This window comes from Thermobia domestica, chromosome 12 (assembly GCF_964235325.1).
Source record: "Thermobia domestica chromosome 12, izTheDome1.hap1.1, whole genome shotgun sequence".
Classification (NCBI taxonomy): domain Eukaryota; kingdom Metazoa; phylum Arthropoda; class Insecta; order Zygentoma; family Lepismatidae; genus Thermobia; species Thermobia domestica.
The window spans coordinates 18,030,949-18,053,794 of NC_137465.1; the positions used below are offsets into that span (position 1 = coordinate 18,030,949).

The following is a 22,846-nucleotide window of genomic DNA, read 5'->3' on the forward strand; positions in this document are numbered from 1 at the left end:
TTAAAACTCTCGAAATTGGAATTTTTTTTTTTACCAATATCTCGGAAACGGTAAGAGTGACATGAAAACTTCCATCACTTCTTTGTGATAGTTTTTGATGCTCTATTGAAATGGAGGGCTCAAAATTGGAAAAAATCGCAAATAACAGACACACATACACACATAGAGAATTCAGTAACGAACTTTTTTGAAGTTCATTGAATGACGGATAACTTTTCGTAAAACAATCCACAACACTTAGTTTGCTTTTAAAGATGTTTTCTGAAGCACTGAATAATTTAAATTCATAGAGAAGATCAAATAAGAGAGTTAGACCAAAGAATATCCACAATTTATATTCGAGGTTTGTTAGTACAATGTTTATTTATGAATTATGAACAAAATGTCCTGAAATCCTTTTGCGAAAATTGTTACGGAAAAATTCACCTACAAGAACAAAATACCTCTTGTGAATTTTTTAATAAAAAATTAATTACATCATATTATAGGTTTACTAATGCGACATATATATATGTGAAGTATAAATAAAATTCCCTAAGTTAATTTTGTGAAAAACTTATAAGAGTAAACCACCCACTCTGGATGTTTGGCAGAGAAACGAATTATACAGTAATTAGTGGCCCAAAAGTATAGTCCGTCTAAAACGTCTTGACGTTTGGTGAAAGCGCATTAAGGGCGATGTTGTCAGATTTAATTTCTTTCCGTGTACAACTATAACATGAAACTTTTCTTTCGTAAAACACAGATGGGAGAAGGAAGTAAATGCTTCAAATCGACAAGGGGAAAGAATAAACACTGGTTTAGATCGACATTTATACAAAAAAAAAAAAAAAAAAAAAAAATCATACAATAAAATAATGAACCACTATATGCATAACCATGCTTTTCTACCTCAATTATTTAAAAACGATTTTCTTTTTTTCCTAAATATACACTAATATTCTATAACAAACACATTTTTTAGTGCAAATAATATTTCGTTCAACTATCAAGTAGTAGACAACCACGCGTAACTTTCATTGGGCATTACAAAACAGAGGGCGTGCCTTAGATGTCAAGAGGTTTGAACCAGGCAGTAGGTATATAGTCCCATAATGATTGATCATGATATTTTATATAATTTACTTATTGTTATCTGTTTACAGGTGTTAACTTAGTTTCTTCCTTGTCGGTTCTTAAATTAGTTAGACTAAGCTCGAAACAAACCAAAGCAAATAAATCTATTATCTTAAAATGTCATATTTGATCGATGCTGGTCTGTATACCTATTTTTGGGCAACTCTGTATAGGAATGTTAATGAATATTCACTTGTGAAAAATGAACAATATGTTAGAGCCATTCTCAAAAAAAAAAAAAAATAATAATAATAATAATTTCCATGTTTCAGTAAACTATCGTAGTTTTAGGAGAGTAGAAAGAAAAGTCGAAAAATAACTCTGGAGAATCGTATAGAAAACCTAAAGCTTAAAATTTGGTCCCGTTATGTTGAACGGTATGTTCTATAGGGAAGTGTACATCAGGATGAAAATACATCCAAGAATATTTTTTCTGGAATATGGTCTGTGAAACATGTAAACATTCGTTTAGAAGATCACTATGCTTTATTCTATCATAACTCACAAGTGAAAATGATTAAACAAGGTCAAATCTTTTCTTATATTCATGCTTTCCTTCGCTGGCGCGCCTGCTTCCTGCGCGGACATTCCAAGGTCATCGTGTAAGACGTCTATCTGCTTCGGTCTGCCCTGACGCTGATCAGAGACTATATTAGCTTCTAGTGTCTAACTAACACAGGCTGGTGTCTGTTTTTCGTGCTTATACGCACACTTGCACCGCACATCCCGTATCAATAAAGATACAAGAACGTTATCTGCTACAAAATACTTCATAATCAGTCTTACTTTTTGATGTGCATGAAGATGGACGAAAGTTTGTTAAATCTAGTGAACCTTTTCTAGGTTTATAACATTCTGACTATATTTCAGAATAGAGAAATGTATATTAGTCAGTAGTGTGAAGGGGAGGGGGTGGAAGTTAAAAAATTTATATTACTTTAGGTGTTTGGGTACATATCTTAATACGGTAAACGTTTCTTTTTAATAGTATTTTGCTCAAGTCGGGTTAAACTCGGAAATCTAACTTGCGCACGCCACTGATGTTAGTAATTAGTTTCTTTGCATCATATCTTGTGATTTCGATTTTAAACTTTACGGCTGATTTTCCTCCCTGAAGATTTTTACAGGTTTCTCTTTAGATCAACCCAACAACTATTGGGATGATCCAGTGCCTAACAAATCTCTTCGGGACCCATTGTGTACATTCCCACCCCAATCAACAAGCTATTTTAAAGATACAATAGTAGACCGATGCTTCATGGCCTTGACAGAAGCTACTACAACGAGCTCCATTGAATTTGTTACGGTCAAGTAGAGATATATATAATAATGTGTTATTGGTACATCTGTCTGTCCGTTACTCTGCACGATAACTCTTGAACGGATACGAATTATTATCTCAGCGGAGTTCGTTAATGGAGTAAATCCATTAATAACTTAGCTAACGGGTAACGACAACTTTAGTGATGGCTATCAATATCCCAAACAAGTAGGTAAATTTTGTAATTCTCTGTATTGTAAAAGACAGCTATAGCGACTATCTCGGCTGAATTCGTTCATGAAGTCAATCAGTTAAAGTATTAACGGATAACGACGACTTTAGCGGAGGTTATGTATAGTACATATCGAATACATGTAAGCGAATGTTTGAGTTTTATTTCTGTAGTGATATAGCTAGAGTAATTATTTTGTCTGAGTTGGTTAATGAAGTCAATCCGTTAACGTATTAACGGATAACGGCAACTGTATCAATGGCTATATAGACTTGATCTGCCACTTCTTCCTTCTGTGGGTGTATGAAGAAGAGAATTTCTTCGCAAGATGTGTCCAATTAGCCTTGCTACGAAAGATGCTGGCTAGAAGTGACGTCTTCTCTCCTATCCGTTTTAAGACATCATAGTTTGATACTCTCGCTGTCCACTTCATCTTCCTCCAACATCACACTTTGAAGCTCTCTAAATATTTCTTCTCTAACTGCCGTAAGTCCAAGTAAACCATACTGTCCAATGATCCATACATAGCACTTGACCAACTTCTTCCCTAATCCAATATTAAGCATATTAGTTAAGAGTTGTCTTTCCTTTTTGAATGCTTCTTTGGCTATGTCTATTCTTGACCTGATCTCTTTGGTGCAGTAAGCGTCTCTCGTCAAATACTTCTCATATATTTGAAATTATTGACCTCTTTGAGTTCGCTTTTCTCTACTCTGACCCGGAAGTGCGCGTTCTTACAAGATATTCTCAGTTCTTTCGAATTTTTTGATGTTCATTTCCATTCCTTATAATTTCCCAATGTCACTATTTTGTCAATCATCTTCTATAGTCCTTCTTCACTTCTACCTATAATAATCGTGTCATCTGCATACCTGATCTTGTTAATGTTCTTCTCTGCAATCTTGAAATCTCCAATTCCCATTAATGCTTTCTTCATTAGACATTCACTGTAAATGTTGAATAATTGGCGAAATACTACATCATTGTCTGACTCCTCTTCCAATCTCCACATTATTGGTTTCTCCTTCTTTCAAGCGCTAGTGTCTTTACCAGAGTTTATACAGTTTGTTTTAAAACAACACCGCCAACGTTTGGGAGGTGATTCCTGACACCAAGATAAGACAACAAGTATAGACCAGCCTGTGTGGACAAATGCTTCCTTTCGGAGTTATGGCCTGCCAAAAATATGAAAAAAAAAATGAACTTTAAAGTTCCATAGTCCCAAAACTATAAAACCTACCATAGTCGGGTTAAGAATTCACTAAGGAACTATGTGCTCTATCCAAAAATCCATGTTTCAGAATCCTAAGGTACTCACGCGACAATTTTTATAGAGGGAGTTTGGCTATAGACATATAAATTGAAGTGCATAACTTCAGAGCTAGGACTGTCCAAAATCGCGAAAAAGCCAAATTTCAAGAGGACCTATTTTTGAACTCGAGAGGCTGTGGATGGTGGTCTTTATCAGCGTAAAGGAAGTCACGCGTAGGCAATACAAAAACTACTTCTTACTTTTTACACATTATTTACATTTCAATAATGGAGTGACCGGAATAATGAGTCAAGATATGTTTGCTACTAATCTCAACTTCAATTATTGAATTAGGGCCTACGCACAGTGGGAGATTTCATCGATCTAAGGGAACTTTATTCAGTGTGTGACGCACATTTGACTGTGGTAGGTTTTGATGTTCTATTTGATTGAAATATGTGATTTCTTTGGTAAAGAATGTTATCAGTGTGTCATTTACCAAAGAAGTAACACATATGTAAGAAAGGTAAACAAAACTGTACACAATTGGTGATAAGAAGACAGTAGGATTGATGTGATCAGCTTATATCTAAATAATTTTGTAGTGATAATGAGTACATTAAACGAAGTAGTCCGGACAATAAACAAGTCAGCAAGCACGCAAAACTGATGAGAAAAATATGTTCATTAGTTTGAATCACTGCTGTGTTTGGAATGATCATTCACACAAGGTGCTTTTAGCAATCGTAGTATCTGGACATTATGTCTGAACTTTTGCTCTTGACAGGAGCACGTTTACGAGCAATACGTGTATATGGTTCAGAAGTGATCAGCAATCTATGAATTAAATCCGCGTTGATATTAACTTTGGATGATTTTCTTGTAAAGAATGCCCTATATTTCTTATTGCCCTTATTTCGAGCCTCCTGTGCTTCTTCGAAAAGCTGACCTATCGGTAGAATGAATACTCGCGGCAATAATATTTCTCCCGTGAAATAGGACTTATACGCTTACGAGCATATAATACCAAGAATACAAGTTCCAAAGTGCAACGAGCGTACTCACCAAATTTATTTGTATCAATCAGAAAAAACATAGTTTAAGCATTCTACAATAATCTGAAATCGCTTAATTAAGTCGATATTTACCCCAGTTATTTCGAATGATTTTTCAGCATTGCGAAAGAAACTTGCGGGCTGTATTGCCGTCATTGGTGTTTCCTGCTTGTTGCTTCGGCATAACTACCAATTGTCCGAGCACACTACGGAATTTCGCTTGGACACGTTTCTTTTTCTCTTCCTTCTTCATCCGATTTTCTTCGTCTCGTACCTGCCATGCTTTAATATCTAGTCGGTAAGCAATATAGAAATACATTCCATGAAACATATCCAAGAATGAAGCGGAGATAATCCAGAAATCAAAAAGTTCGGATTTACAGTTTTATGAGAAAGCATACCAAGATTGTTCATCTCTCCTGGTTTTGCTACACATAAGTAACACGTTTGTGTAGACGCGTATGAGGATACAGAATTACACACTTTCCCACTAACCATACACAAAATCATCTTAGGTCGAACGATAAATCCTTATCGTCTACAGTTATTATGGTCGGAGTAAGTTTCTCGATTTGGTTTTCTACATAATGGACTTTGTTTTGTACAACTTCAACCATTTCTTTCGCAAACACAATACTTTTGGGCGACAATATCTGGTAGAGGATAAAGCGTGATTTTGCGAAGTGACACAGTTACGATTGTTAGTGACACTGTGCACTTGAATAGAGACCATAGATACACTAGACAAACTCTCGGGTCAGTAGAATGCTCATCTGAAAAAGGTTGGCGATACATACTTTGTTGTCCACACCATTACAGCCCTACTTAATAATAATGTTAATGTTGCGAACATCGGACAAAGTTCGAAACACATCTTCTTGTGTTTCACCGAGTCTTCTTATGGTATGATAAAGAAAGGATTGCATCGGTATGTCAACGGATGTTTCATAGGGTGGATACATTTTACAGTCTGCTTTTTTTTTTTTTTTTTTTTTTTTTTTTTTGCCTCATCACGAAAGACATTACACTGGTATTTCGAAACATTTGCATCAACTAGTAACGCCAAGCTTCATCTTGTGATAATTTCGCCGGAACTGGAAGTGCAGCGCTTCGAGGTTTCTTCACTTTCGTACCCCGTATGGGAGAACAACAACAAAGCTCCTTGATGATCGCTGCCGAGTCGCGTTTTCCTGCCCTCCGTAGATTTTATTCAGTCGCCTTCGACAGTTTCTCGTTGCTGGTTGATTCCAAAAGTTCTTTAACTTTTTTGCTTTGCACTTTTGAAGTACATTCTGCAAATACTTTCTTCGGTCTGCCGCGTTTATTTTCAACAGAAGTATCCGTTGCTGGAACAGGCGCTATGTTGAAACCCTCTTCATTTTCAAACTACGTTGTGTTGTGTTCTAGAAACTTGTACCCAGTGCTGATTGCCTTTGTCCTATTTAACCTGTATATCATAAATACAGAATCTTATTCTTGCTCGCGAACTAGTGGTTAGTTCTGCTACGCCGGTTTCTCCATTATGTAATACTTTAAACCTTCCAACCGCTTTGTTGACGCATGTTGTTCCCACACGTCGAATATAGCATGCCATGTAAACACGGGAGCCATTTTCACACCACGTCTTCACACTCTTGCGCAAACTTGCCCAAGGTTTCTAGATTGTTTTTACTTCTAACCTCAAGAAGCTTTCAGGAGAACTGAATCCGCAGGCTGAACACCACAGAACACCAAGTTAAAACCTTGTTTGTAATAGTGCGGTCGAAATCGGTTGTTTGAAAACACCGAAAACCGGTTTTTGAAAAAGTGAAATTTCATAAAATCGAAAACTGCTTTCGCGGTTTCGGTTTAAACTTCTGCAAATTCGTTTTCCAAAATCAGCAAGATTGCTTTTGCGGTTTCCTGAGAAACCGCTTTTGCGTCGGTTTAGAAAACAGCTATTGGGTTTTCGTGCTTCAAATCGCACGCATATGCAATCATGGAAAGTTCAAACACTTTCTATTAAGCCAAAAATTTGGGCTAGTAGCTATTGCGCTTATGGGGAACCATGTGGCACTCTTGTTTGATAATCTTGCTGTAATTTGTCAACATATTTTTGCCCCATCGCCCTTGATAACGCTCTTCCATCGTCTTCAGGTCTTGATGGAAACTCTTTCCATGTTCATCACTACAATCTTCAAGGTTCTCAGGAAATTGATCAAAGTGACTGTGTAGGAAATGAATCTTCACACTTATATTGCACCAAAGATCGCGAAAGGACGATAACATTATCTTAACCGGCATTTCATAGATATCCGACTTTTTCTTGCCTAGAAAGTTTCCTGATAACTTCCACGAAAGGCAGCCATGCTGCCTATTCCGTGTAGTTCATCTTGGCAAATTCCTCATCACACAAAAGAACACGAATTTGAGATCCATCGAGCACGCCTGCTTTGATCTTCTCATAAGACAAGGCAAGAAATTTAGAAATAAGTTACTGAAAGGAGTCACCATCAGCATTTAGTGCCTTCAGGAACTGTTTCATCAAGCCAAGCTTGATGTGGAATGGGGGAAATGATTCATACATAGCACGGATACTTCGTAAAATATTTTTGTTGTCTAAGAAGAAAATTGACCATTTTGAGATGAACACAAATAATTCAGTTATGTTCCTCGTACTTGAGTAAGTCAATCACAAGTTTAATTTTATTATGTTGTTCTTTCAAATTCGCCAAATGACCAACTGGAACCGATCCGTAGGCATTGTCGTTGTACTAAAGACCACACTTGAGAATGCATTTCGAACTGTCGACAAATAACCTCCATTCTGTTGGACTATGAGGAAACACCTAATTCAGTTAGAAGACTTGGGATATCATTGCAGTAAACAAATTTATTTTCTGAAAAGTAGTCTACAAACTCTTTTTTTTTTTTTTTTTTTTTCGCTTTCGGACATACGACGTTCGTGCCGAATGATGCAACAGATTTTTTCTCGCAGTCCAGAAGCTAATAGCTCAACAGTTTTCTTGAAGGGACCCAAATCGCGCAATAAGCAATTCAATTCAAGCTGAATGAACTGCTGAGGTGTAGATGGCTTTTTAGTGTCAGATGCGTCTTTGGATTCCATAGCCGTTTTTTCACACACCTTATCACAAGCCCTGCAACCCACATCCCTTTCACTTTCTTCATCTTCTTAAGAGCCGAAATCATTATAAACTGGAACCGGGAGTTCATCCGAGTGAGGGATCGGTCGAATTGCTGAGGGGATACTCGGATACAAAGTAGAATGTCGGTTTATCTTGCCAATACTCTTCGTATTGGCCATGCAAAAATAGAGGTCACTTAGATGGTCCTTCGGTACTCGCCAAACCATGGGAACGCTGAAAGCCATACCTTTTCGCTTTCCTATTGTCCAATCACGTAACGTTTCCTCACAATTATGACACACAATATGAGAAGCTCATTTTTTGCCTTGTTCGCCAAGGGAAATTTGAAAATACGTTCTGTAGGCACGCGTAACAAACGATGTTATATGCGCCTTTGGCTGGGAAATGTGTAGCGGCCACATGCATAACAAAATACTTCAGGTTTATTTACTCAATTGTGTCTACTTGTGGAAAACATGATGTAGTTTGTAATACAGAGCATATTAGAAAAGAAACATCAATATTGTGAATATGTGCTCTGTTAGAGTAGGTTTAAGTAAAAACAAATGCAAATTAAAATGGACCATTTCTTACTCTATAAAATACGGAAGTTTCAAATTGCATGGAAACTATAGCATGCACAGAGAAACGGACTTCAGATTTCGAATCAGTGGGCAAAAACATATTGAAGCTGAAAAATCTCATGCTACGGAAAAATTAAAAAAAAAAAATGTTCCCCAATGTAATAATTCATAAATAAAATGCCAATGCTTAGAAAAACTAAATATTGTTCCGTTAAGAAATATGACTTATGACCGTGCTGCAAGTAATCTTATCTCACTTTAGTGTCAATTTACTTTTCTATAGATGGTAAGATTCTTTAGAAAACACTCTTGTCAGTAAATAACGAAAATCAAAGAATTAATATTTCTTAAAATATTGCGTTACTATCTTAAAAATAAATTGGAGAAGTTAATCAACTTTATACCCCAACTACAGAGGAGGGAAAAATATTCAATTTTAAAAAAATTAAAATTGACTATCATCTAGTAAGCACAACTGGAACTACCGTATGCAATTAGTTTTCTAAATACAAGCTAAATCAGCACTGAAAATGTTACAGTACCTGAGAAACGACTTCAGAACCAGAATTTTATTATGGGAGAAGCAAAACAAATACTCTGTTTAAATTATAATATGGTCTGCTTTGTCCAAAAAGAAAAGTATTAATTTGAATTCAAGCGTAGATTTAAAATAGGTAATCATAAAAGTCAGTTAAAGTAAGTAGTTGAGTTGATTGAGTTGATTTTAGTTTAGCGTCCCGTTCAGCAGCGAGGCTATATGAGACGTGGACCTACTGATTAACGTGGAATCCGAACCACATGAGTTCCCGCCGAGAATCGAACCCGGGTCTCCCAAGCCAAAGGCAGTTAAAGTAAGTAAATGCTTCTGATGGAAGACTGTATTACCATCGGCGCTTTATTTCTGCACAAGGATAACTGGTATGAAACAACTATAACTGGTACATAAATTCGTATACCTGATGATAATTCTGAGTTCTTGCAATATTGTTTAGAGCATACAATTGTTTCTGTCACAAGAGTAATATTCTGTATTATACACAGGCAAATACTGATACAACATGCAACCAGAATTGTATATACAAACTTTTCCTTAGTTGACAATTCCATACTTCTCACTTCATGTATAAAAAGTGGAGGTCGGGCCCATACGGAAGAGTTCTAAAGGACCCATGGGTTGTGTGAAAAGAAACGTTCACACATTTGCTTAATTACAACATATAACGGAAATGATGTAATCAGATTTATGCTTCAGTCGCCTTTATTTACTCAGATCGCCCTAGGAACTCATTTCATAAAGGCCGGGTGAGACTTATAGCCGTATTGTGACGACAGGATGAAAAAAATTTCCTGACCCCGGGGATCGAACCAAGAGCCCATATCAAATACACTACAACGAATCTTCACTTTACATGAGGCTACTTAGAGAGAGTGAGAGAGGAAAAAGTATATAATTATATTTGAACTTAACACCCAATACTGCAAGTTGAAGGTTGAACATTATGTATTTCCATTGTTTTTCAATAAATATCGTACAGGTAATTTTTTTGTGAAAATGTAGATACAAAAATAATTTCTCAGAAACATTTTTATAATCCCATAAGCAACTTTTATATATTAGTGTTTTGTTATTTTTCTGTTTCAAATAAAATATTCATTCAAAATACAAAAAAATCCTAACTTAGTATAAAAAGAAGCATTCAAACAGTATTTCAAGCCAAACAAAATTAAATTATTAACGCATACCTATTATACGTCTTCTATATCTCAATATCAAGTTTCGAATCGTACAGCCGGAACCACGATGTGAATCACCGGTAGTGCACGAACTACTTTTTGAGAAACACAATTCTTTAGATTGAAAGTAAATTTCAAAATTGTGTAACATACTTCAATGTTACTGCCAAGGGCGCCGATTTCTCTATAAATTTGCGAGAGCTCCTTTCAGATGCAGAAGTATATATATATGAGAATTTTAAGACAAATTGCATTCAAATTATGCCAAATATGGTATATTCATAAATATAATAGGGGGCCCAAATGAACTTTGGGGGGACCGGGCCACCTCCCCCCAGGATCGGCGCCCTTGGTAAGGCCTAACCTGCAACTTTCAAAAGATCTCAGTTGAAAACAACACATAGATTTATAATAATAATAATAATAATAATAATAATAATAATAATAATAATAATAATAATAATAATAATAATAATAATAATAATAATAATAATAATAATAGTGTTATCTGTTAAAACTGTTAAAGTTTCATCTGTTAAAATTCTTTTTTATTTTTGCATTAGACTGAGCTCTTTCTTCTACTTCAAAATTACGATACTCATTGGAATGAAATTTCAATAATGTCTTTTGATGTTCAACTTTTTGGGGCAACGGTTTAATGTTTTTTCAACATATTAAACCTCTAGTACTATTTCTGTCTTCTACGATTTAAAAAAAAAACATACATATCCTTCCAAAGGAGATTGAATAAACTCGAAATTGGTGACTTGCATTTTACATACGTAGCCCACTTCACTCAAACTACTCGATGTGATGTGAGAAATGTTGAACTGGAAATACTGACGTTATTTTTCTGGATTTCTCATAACAACCTCTGGCTGCTTGTATGAGCAAATGGACTGACCGTGTTCTCCGGGACAAGCAAAAATCTGAAGAAGCAACTTACGGACCGAAAATGGTTATCGATAAAGAGAAGTGGTTCTCTGCAATCGATTAAGAGTCCCAAGAAACAGATTACATCTTCATCCTTAACTCTCTACTAAAACCGGAAATGATAGAAATCCGCTACAATTTCCGGTTTCAATATTGATATACGAGATGTAGAATAGAAACGACAATAGATGTCGAGAAGCTTTTTTCTTTTCTGGAATTGATTTAGCGTTCTAACAATAAATATAATCTTCTATATTTAACCCTCTATTGAAACAAGAAGTGGCAAAAATAAACCACTTCCGGTTTACACGTTAATCACCTTAGAATAAAAGCCGTACTACACAGCGGGAAGATATTTAACGTAATCAATTAAGTGTCCCAAAAATAAACATCATTTTCACTCTAATGTCTCTATAGTAAAACTGCAAGTGCCAGGAAATCAAGCATTTTGATTTTAACAGTGATTGGTACACAGTAAAAACAGTACTAGATAGCGGTTACTTTAACCCTTTGACTAGCAGTTTTTTTAATGTGAACATTCTTTTATATGTACGACTCCTTTAATGTGGGATATTTCTGACATCTGTACACAGTTTTAGAAACTAGACACATTCTCTTGGTCACACCTGACCCGATGGGAGAACACGTTTTTTTTTTTTGTTTTAGAATTTTCTAAAATCAAATTCCGAAAAATGTTTGAATTATTCGTATGGGACCCATATATGGCGTTGGTAGTCAAAGGGTTAAATAGATTAAGTGTCCCAAACATACATTTCATTTTCATTTTTAATTATCTACTAGAACCGAAAGTGGTGGAAATCCCCTTACGGCTTCCAGTATTGATGTTCTACAAAAGGAGAAAGCGACCAGAGATGAACGAGAATCTGTTATATGGAGTCGACATAGCGTTCTAAGGAGAGGGTACCAACTACCCTCTATTCAAACCGGAAGTGGTAGAAATCAACAACTTCCCATTTTAGCCTCCATCGTTACAGAATGAAAACGGTAACGGATAGCGAGAAACGATTTTCCGCAATTAATTAACGCAATGGTTCCTAAACCGTTATTGGACTGACGACACACGTTGCTCAGCGCCAAAAACATTGCAACAGACTTTTTGAATTTTTCATTAACAATAATATACCGTAAATTATAATAATGTAATGTTCTGTTGCTCTGCGGTAGTGACTCGATCTTGTATATGGTTACCCCATTAATCCCAGAAATTCTGGACCGTCACGGAATCGAGATCTGCGTCCCGGTGTCCCGAAAATATTTCTCGGGAAGCATAAATATCCTGGATTTCGCGAAGAGGAAAGGAAGGGATGAATATGGAAATTCAAAAGTTGAAAAAGAAAACTTGAATACATAGAACATGGATTTAATTAAGTTCACGATTTAACTACTTTGACATTGAACGAAGCATTCAGCTAGGGAGGAGAAGCGAACTAGGTAGGAGAACCTCTACTAAAATGACTTATACCGAGCGAAGTAGCTCAAGTGGTAGAGCGTTGGTTTCGCATTCGGGAGGTGGTAGATTCGATTCCCGCTGCCGTCCATCCTGATTGGGGTTTTCCAGGGTTTCATTCAGTCCTACCAGGCAAATGCCGGGATGGTACCTACAAAACAGGCCCTGGCCGATACCTTCCCAAAATCCTTTGCATTGTTGTTGTTGTTGTTGTTGTTAGATATCCAGTATAAAATGGCCTCTGAGCTGTATCTGATGATTGTTAAATAAATAAATAAAAATAAAAATGTAATTACATAATACTTGAACAACTTTATCTAATGGGAGAAAGTAAATTAGTCTATAACACTTCTTTTCATTTTAAATATGTCAAAGATTCTCGTAATTTAGTAGCATACAGGATTTTCATTTTTGAAATATGGCAACAATAATGTACTACTTAACATTGTTGCTTCCACTGGTGTTGCTGAGTGGTACAAAGTGCTTCAGAATTGATTGTAACATAATTAAATGTCTATGATATTTAAATTCTAAAATGTTGCGACATATCCTATCAGTTAAGAAACCATTGAATTAAGCCTCTTAAGATTATATTCCATCTCCCCCTTAATCTCAGTACTGAAACCCGAAGTGATATAAATTCTACTACCACTTTCAATTTCAAGAATAATTGAGAAATATCACAGTCACAAAACCAAACTCCTTACCGCGATGTGACACTGTTGTTTGCTGTTTATATACGAGAAGCTGTCAAAATAGTTTCATAAATGTTGTAGTTCTGGTATTTGTTATGAAATCACAAATGAATTTTGGGTAATAACGTCCCTAGGTTGCATACATCTGAATTTAACAAGTGTGAACGTCTTAACAAAGCAGTGTACGAGTAATGTAGCTGAACGGAAAAGTGTGTCGTAAACAGTTGGAGCAATTTCCAAGATCGAGCAACGTTGAAACGCCAAGTTTATGTGCAAATTGGGGAAAATCTGATTCAGAGTGTCTGATAACCTTAAAAACTGTTCAGCACCATCGGATGTTTGGCTCTTTCCAAAGCGAATAATGGGCCTTTTCCGTTTCTCCAATGTAAAATTGATCAAAATTAACGCGACAGTCAACTTCGGAAGATACCAAAAGAGGCATTTCGTCGGTGATTTTCACCAATCACGGAAACGATGGAACAAGTGTGTGTATGAGTGTTCAGAACTTTCAAGGCGATTAAGAAAATGTGTATTTATAGTGTTGTAATAAAGAGCTACAACAGAATTACAGGAAATATATGACTGCCCCTCGTAGAAACAAGAAAAAGATAGATTTACACCTATTTTACCCAAGTATAAACCTTGTTCTAACTGCAAAATACAGTGGAACTTGGATAATTCGAACCTCAAGGGACCAGTAGAAAAATTCGAATTAGAAACGTTTTTGTAAATGGTTGAAATAAACAAACTTCAGGTTTTAACATAAAGACCATTATTGAAACTAATAATAAGTGTTTTAAGTACCATACACTCATTGTAAAACTAGAAAAAAACATAGGTTAATACAATATGAAGTTAATACAAAAGGATATTACTGTATTAATAGACAAATAACTGTCATGAGACTCAAAAAAATCAACATTTTTCAAAAAATGCGACTGCTGAACTGTGTCGGGAAGTGCCATTATTGTGATTTATGAGTAGTAGAGACGTGTGCAAAACAAACCAGGCGGCCGGCCAGCGCATTGGTGTACGTACTGGGAGAGCAGTGGAGGGGTGGTTGCGATGACCTTCAAGCTGAGTAGTCTGCGGGCGGGGCGGAAAGCTTGCTACAGTACGTATCTTCATCCGTTTCTTGGAAAATTCGACCCGATGACTTGATCTCCTTTTAGATTTACACCGTAAAAACTTCGAATTATCCAGATTATAATTCGAATTAACCATGATTTTTTAAAGCATTGTTTGTATATAAAATTCTAGGGACCAAGAGAAAAATTCGAATAAAGAACTTTTCGAATTACAGAAGTTCGAATTATCCAGGTTCCACTGTATCACATTTTTTTTTTTTTTTTTTGCAAATTTTCTGCACTAAAATCGAAGTATCGGAAAAATATTCTTTTGTATTATTAATTTTCGTGTATAGGCCAAAAGACACTTTCTTCTTTTGAGCTGACCCACATTTCTTAAATCGTATCATCACTAACATAGAGGTATGACATTAAAAATGTTGAAGAAAACCGTTCTTTTCTTTCACAAGATAAATACAATAAACTTACCATTTAACACATGGACCCAAATGCTGGCGGGCTCGGCGTTTGATGGCATGCACGTATAATTTCCAGAGTCTTCTATTTTTGCTTTCGTGATAAGCAGCTTGCTGGTTGTACCGGATTCCGTTTTCTCGGTTTCTAAGCTGATCCCACCACGCGGGGAGTCGAAGTCCACAACATTCGTTTTGTGGTACCACTGCACTGAACTCGGGGGCGAGGAATGAATATTGACTGAACATGTCAAGCTGATTGTGCTTCCTTTCTTTACATACATGTCCTCGGGTCCACCCAAGATATTCGCTTGAGCAGCTGAAAGTAAAGGGAAAAAATCAAATTAGTACTAATGATCATTCCCAAATTAACATTGTGGTCTTAGATAATTTGAAGTAACAGATATTAGACCTACCTACTTCTGAAATGTTCTTAAGGAATTTGCTCAAAATGAGTAGTGAAAAGTATTTACATACATAGTGTGTAGGAAAAACAACAGAACTTTTCAAATTAAAAAAAGAAATAAGAATTTGAGCAACTGTAGTTTGTTTCATTCGAAATACCTCCCTTCTGCAACAATATACCGCTAGGCACGTTCAACCAATGATAGCATAGGGTTTCTAATGTCTTTTTTTTTTTTTTTTTTTTTTTTTTTGAATTACCTCAATGACTCTCGTCACGGCAGACTAGAATTTTGTAACATTGTCAAAAAAATGTTCCTTTCAGGGCCAATTTTAATTTTGGGAATAGGAAATAGTCACATGGCGATAAATCAGGCGAATATGTGGAGAATGTGGAAGCACACAGATTTGTTTCTTAGGCAAAAAGTCAGGAACTACGAATAATTTGTTGGTCAATTAAGGTGTGAGGAAGAAATCGAATACAGACTTTTCGTTTCTTTAAACCCTTTGTCAAAGTTTCGTGAATCATGTGTTTCGTCGTATTTAATTCCTCCGTCACCCATCTCACAGTCGAATTCGCATCGTGGGCAATCATTTCAGGCGCTAGTTCCACCAACTCAGTGCGTTTTTTTTTTCTGTCTGCCTGGCTTTGGGTTGCCTTCCAACGACTCATGACCGTCCCGCAATCGCGTATATCACTCGAACACGCATCGCGTATGAGATAAGCACTCATCATTTCCAATATTTGTGTAAATGTTTTACCTAGCTTGAAACACAATTTTATATTGGCCCTTTTGCTGCATCGTGGTTTAGTGACGAGGTGACACCAGATACACTCACTTTTCTTGCTACAACTTGACACTTCGTTAATCGGTTCTCATGATTGTGATATCATTTTGTTGAACAGGTATCTGATGATATGTTGGTTCAATAGATGGAGCTAGTAATTACCTATAACGAAAAAAATTCGTTACTTTTCTGATATACTATGAAAGTGTGGCCATGGGTCAATAGGTCGAGACCCACTGCGATCCACCACCCGTGACCCACTTTGGCCCATCGACCGGCCAACTCACTCTGCTCAGTGCATTTTAGACAGCATCTTTTGAACAGTGGAGAATTTGTCTACGTTTTACTTTCAAGGCCTTCATTTTTCTTCCTTTTTCGTTTGTTACTATCGTATTTACCCGAGATGATTATGTCTAAGACACTTTTGGATGTTGATATTTTTAATTGTGCAATAGCCATATATGTAACTTACTACTTGACTTTTGAGACACAGTCGAATTTTACATTATTTCCTCCCTCTGTGTTGTCCTACTTTACTTTGATTTGACACTATCGAATTCCATACTGCTTTCCACTGAAAAGTATTTGTAATTCAACAAAGAAATAATTATGTATGATAATTAAACTGAAATTCATTGTACAGTAATGTGATCCACGACATACACTTTTCCATTTTATATCGTAAAAGTCAGATCTACCAGTATCGTAACAGAGCGGTGATCGAGTGATTGACAGTAGAAATTCAAACTCCGATTAGCGATAATTTCACAGCCTTGTTTCATTACAAGTGTCAGTAGAGAGGAGGGCATGGATCGTGAGTCAGAGTTGATGATGATGGGTTATGGTGGGTGGTGGGTCATGGTGTGAGGTGGGTCAGAAGGGAGTCATGGTGGGTTAGAATGGGTAACAATGGGTCATGGTAGGTCTTGGGTCAGAGAGGGTCACGGTGGGTGGTGGGCCATGGATCAAGTTTTCATTAATTCACACCATCTCCAATCCGGGATCACCTGCACTAAATGTTCGGTCCCTTACCACTGAACCAGTGAGAAGGAATTCGTTCTACAATTTTTTTTATTATTTATGCATAAAAACAGAACGTAGGATAAAATGAAGCTAAAGTAATCATAAGAGCATACTGAATCTCAAATAAACCATATGACTACACATGACCGTATTTAGGATTTACACACTGGCATAACTTAGGTGAAAATTAAGCAATTATCACAAGAGAAAAGTGCCCTAAATCGCATATGAATAAACGGTTACGGTTGCTACAGGACGAATATAAACTAGGAGGAGAACTGTGCATGTGTGTGTGTGTGTGTGAAGGAGAAAGGTACGATGAGTCTTAGGGAGAAAGGCTTCTAGATAAAGCCTCGCACCCATCCATCTCGCTCTGCAAGTAATCCGTTTTCTCCTCAGATCTCCTGGTCACGATCCTAACTTCTGACATTTCATAAATTCCACCTCTAAACGACGAAAACACTCAGGGAATGCGGATTACTTGCAAAAGCTCAGTGTATCCACTGGAATATTATCTTACAAGCTTTTCCTAATGTTCAAACGTTACGAAAAAAGAACGAGCCATTCCATTTCTTCCAAATGATCTGTGAAATTTATTATATTTTCTTTTCAGAGAAATAAAAAACACAGTGATTGAGTAGGGCTGTTTAAAAAGGAACAGTTTCGTTCTGCAAGGAATTTGTGTTTCCTTCTGTTTAATATTTTAAATATCTGCTCTGAAAGCTAATGAACTTCGTATCATCCGGGAACTGAACTCTGTACAATGTATGGGAAACTTCCAATGTATGTAAATATTAACAACTGGTATTTGTACCGTGCTTGTCCATGGGCATTACTTTAATAAGCAGGTTGTGCTTATGTAAATGCGTGTCTGTTTTTATTTTTAGGGTAATTATTCCCTTCAAGAGGCAAAATTGAGCTTTAATTATACCATAATTATACTTTTAATAAAGGTAACAAAATATTTCGAACTTTAAGTTAGTCTACAAAGAAACCAATACTCGTCTTCTGTAGTACATTTTACTTGGAGAGAAAAGAGATGGGATGGTAACTTTCCACTGAAGTCAGCAAAATCAAACAGTCTCGGGTTTAGGATTTAGGGATTTAGAATTTAGATTTCTGGGCTTTCGGTATCAATGGCCATGTTGGCCCTTCACATTTGAGGGGCGACGTCCCTCGGCGAGCACACAACCTGGAGAAGAGGAAGGAAGAAAGGATTTGGGAAAGAAAGAAGTGGCCTAGGACCTAGGTACCACCCCAGCATTTGAAGAAAGTGGGAGACAACGGGAGAACCTCGAGAAAACCCATGCACACGGTGTTTGTCCACCCAAAGTTCACTTGGCAGGAGCTGGGATCGAAGACAATTTTGGAGTTGGTTCAGAGAAAGAAATGTTGATCCTTAGCTTAGAAAGCCAGAATTAACTCCAGCCAGCGCAAATAGCAGATTATTCGACCACGTATTACCCCAAAGGAATGGGGACCAATATTTGGTTGGTACCCCAGACCCTCTAAGGTCTATTACAGAGATAGGTTAGTGGTCGTAGGTCAAAATTTGTGAGTGGGTCACTGGGTCGTGGTCACCAACTCTGATCGATCACTCACCGTGATCCTTCTGATCCAACGACCCACTCTGACCCACCGACCCATTCTGTCCAGTGCATGTAGACAGCACCTTCCGAACACTGACGACTTTGTCTACATTTTACTTTCAAGGGCTCCATTTTCTTTTCCTTTTTCATTTGTTTCTATTTCTTACATAGGATGAGTACACCCAAGTGAAAAAAAAAAAGTTCAGGCACTTTTGGATATTGATATTTCTAATTGTAATAATAGCAATAAGACTTACTACCTGACTTTCGAGACATAGCCTTAGCATTTATAGGGGAACTGACTATTGGAAAAATATATTTTTCAACAAGGAAATAATTATATATGATAAATTGAAATTTAGCGTATTATGAACCATGACCAAAACTTTACCATTTTATATCGTAAAGGTCAGATCCACTGGTATTGTAACAGAACGGTGGTTGAGCGATTGACCGTAGAAATTCAAACTCCGATTGGTAACAATTTCACAGTCTTGCTTTATTACAAGTGTAAACTCTTTTTTCAGTGGAGAAAGGTGCTTGGATCATGAGGCAGAGTTGATGGCGATGGGCTTTGGTGCGTGTTGAGTCAGAGTGTATCATGGTAAGCGGTGGGTCATGGTGTATCATGGGTCATAGTAGGTCGAGGGTCACGGTAGGTTTTGAGTCAGTGAGTCATGGGTCAAGTTTTCATTAACCCACGTCATCTCTGATCTGTTATGCCAGGAGTTTAGTATTTTTTAGTTTTGGGATGGTTAATTTGGGAAGATTGTGCCCAAGCACGTGAAAACGGGGAGACGGGATTAACTTACTGCTCCGTACACGACCCAATTTGGCGGTACGGAAAACCACCGTCTCGGAGATTGATTATGCAGTTCAATCAAACGTAGTTATCTGTTTGTATTATGCCCTCTGACGCCGACAAGACACAGAGGCATTTGTCGGCGCTTAATTATTTGTGCTCAGTGCCTCTTCTAGTGCTACTCCGAGTACCGAAACTAAAGCACAAATTGATCCAACCAGTTGAAATTGATTTCGTTCCTAGGTCTTTTCTGAAAACAAATTTTGAAAATTTGGGTGGACTTCCATTATTTCTTCTTTATTCCGATTTTGACGAACAACTATGTAATAAGGTTGTCTAAAGATATTGAGCCTTTGGAGATTAAGTTAAGAACACGTTAATTGTGGTTTGAAAATAGCATTATGAAACCCATGTGCATCAATTCGATAGATGCGTTTCTGCCATTTTTCAAGTAACACCATATTTCTGTCGCTGTAGAACTTAAGTGGCTTCAGATCAAAAATTTGTGACGGTGTAATAGTTTCCACAGTGCTCTTCCGAAAATAACTTAATACCATTAAGGGAGTTCTGCAGAGAAAATGAAATATTTGAGTTTAACGTCCCACGATTACGCCTTTTAGGCTAAGGGAAACGAATGATTAAAGCAAATAAATGATAGTGCAAAATTAGTGGAATAAGAATGTAGAAGGAACGAAAATACAACTAGAAAATTCACGGAATCCACGACACACTAACTTCGAAGGGGATCGAACCAGGAACCCCACCGCGCTCTACCACTGATCCACCGTGTCCCCTAGTTTTTGCAGAAACCGAACAAATGATAGCCTGATGGTGCCAGATCCGAGCTATACAGTGGATACATTAAAACCTCCCAGCAAAGTTCAATCAATTTCTGACTGCTCGTTAATGATGTATGCGATCTGGCGTTCTCAGTGTACTATACAATACTCTTCCTTTGAACCACTTCCGTCCGTTTCTTTTGAATTGTTAGTTACACATGCGTTAATTGGTGATGGCACAGATCCGAGTCGATCGTCCAGCCCAGCGGCAGCAACATGGTATCCTAACAATCCCAACAAACAAACGCACAGCATAACGTTTCTGAACGTCAATATGAACCAGGGTTGCCAACCGTCCCGATTCTGTCCGGACTGTACCGATTTCTGACTTACTTGTCCCGCGTCCCGACGAGACACTCATCGGGATGCAAATCGTCCTGATTTATTGATTTTCAAAATTAATATTTTACTGGGAAAACGCACAGTTTTATGTATAGAATCAATTTAACAAATTTGTGTTTTAATTGGACAAAAAATATAGTTAGCAGCTCGTCTTTAATTTACAGTTATTCCCTAATTACTTTGAGTTGTTAATCCTGCCGATTATGACAATAGTATATTCCATATAGGAAAATAAAAATAATAAGGCGCCACATTCCTTCAAGTTCGTGTTATTCAGTTGATTTAAGCGACTCGCCGTTCGTATAGTCGTCTCCGTGGGGGAAAAGGAGGGCTCCAAGCCGATTTTTCCTTAAGAAAAGTTGGCAACCCTGATGTGAGCTTTGCCATAAACGCTTCTTACTTCAACCAGTGATATTTCTCGCACATTCTTGTCGTAGTTTATACACTTTTCATCATTCGTAATCAATCGCTTTAGAGTAACGTTTGAGTTTATTACGTTTCATTAGTTAGAATTTTGATCGAGTAAATATTTTCGAGTTAGATCATGTGGCACTCGAATGTCGAGCTTATATTTATAGTCAACTTTATTTAAACAGTTTAACACTGTTTGCTCACTGATGTTTAAGTATTTCATAACTCCTCACATATCGGTCTTGCTCGACATTTGCTACAATATTATCTACTTTTACTGTGATTAGTCACTCATTGCGAGGAGCACCTTGGACATCGTCTTTATGGTGGAAAATGAAAAATGGAGGAAAAGTTACGAAACTCACTAAAAATGCCTTAGAAAATTAATGATCAATTTGAGGTTTCGAACTAAGGACTTCCCTATTATAAAGAACACACCTTTGAATCATTCGTCTTTTTTCTCTGTTCCTTAGTAGATTGGAACAAGAGATAACAATTTTGTTCAGTTAATAATAAATAGTCGTTAGGCAAACAAAAGTTATTAAAATCAAAATAAGATTTGCTTTTTCTTAAATCTGTTTGGTGCAGCCAGTTAAACGTTAAATTTTTATTATCGTATAAATGGTTCTATGATTTAAAGTAGACTATCTATAGAAATACTGGAATGTGTTTTTCTTGTCTTTTAATTGAATTTTCTAAAAGAAAAATTACAATTATTTCACTCATTGCACGATTGGAGTGAATTAACAGGACCTCAACTCCGAGATTATTTATCCCCGACACGGAAATAAGAAATACACAATAGTATTAAAAAACCTATCCAATCTTGACCAAAAGTGACATAGAACTAGACTTAAACATCTTGATATGCGTGTGAAATATTGAGAACTAAATTTTAACATCTTGATATGTATGTGAAATATAAAGATATAGACTTTTAACATTTTGATATGCATGTGAAATGTAGAGAACTAGACTTCAACATCTTGATATGCATGTGAAACATAGAGAACTAGATTTTAACATCCTAATATGCATGTGAAATATAGAGAACTAGATTTTAACATCTTGATATCCATGTGAAACATACAGATCTAGATTTTAACATCTTTATATGCATGTGAAATATAGAGAACTAGACTTTAACATCTTGATATACATGTGAAATATAGAAAACTAGACTTTAACATCTTGATATTAATGTGAAATATTTTTTGTGCAGCCCTTTGGTTTCCGAAAATTGGTGCATTAAATTTGGGATTTGAACTTCTAGTGCATCAAATTTGGAAGTATATATCGTAAAACATCTATTCAACTTCATTTTATTAAATCCACTCTCAACCAAACATGACAAGATCGTGCACCTTAAAGTCCTCAGTACGCACGTTAAATATTTTTTCTGGAGATCTTTACTTCCCGAGCTATTTGATATCAGAACCCAAACAACTTTGATGGCATTTACTAGGAAACCACAGATCTCCAGAAAAATATATTTCACTTACTTACTAAACAATTCGAAATGTACCAATACGTCAAGATTGGTCATTTTCACGCTATTTACAGAACCGATTCGATCTGTCAAAAACGTGGCAATTGTTTATCATGCATTGTAATATTTGGCTGTCAAGACTTATATTTACACAATTATGGGATA

At 36.5% G+C, this 22,846-nt stretch overlaps 1 protein-coding gene across 1 annotated transcript in view; it reads right to left on the minus strand.

The window, feature by feature from the left end:
• The window catches only part of dpr7 (defective proboscis extension response 7), a 228,750-nt gene that overhangs the window by 112,733 nt on the left and 93,171 nt on the right, over positions 1-22,846 (minus strand). The window contains exon 3 of the mRNA XM_081733484.1: positions 15,012-15,314. Within this exon, the coding sequence (XP_081589610.1) occupies positions 15,012-15,314 (303 nt within the window). The remainder of the gene's footprint in view (positions 1-15,011; positions 15,315-22,846) is intronic.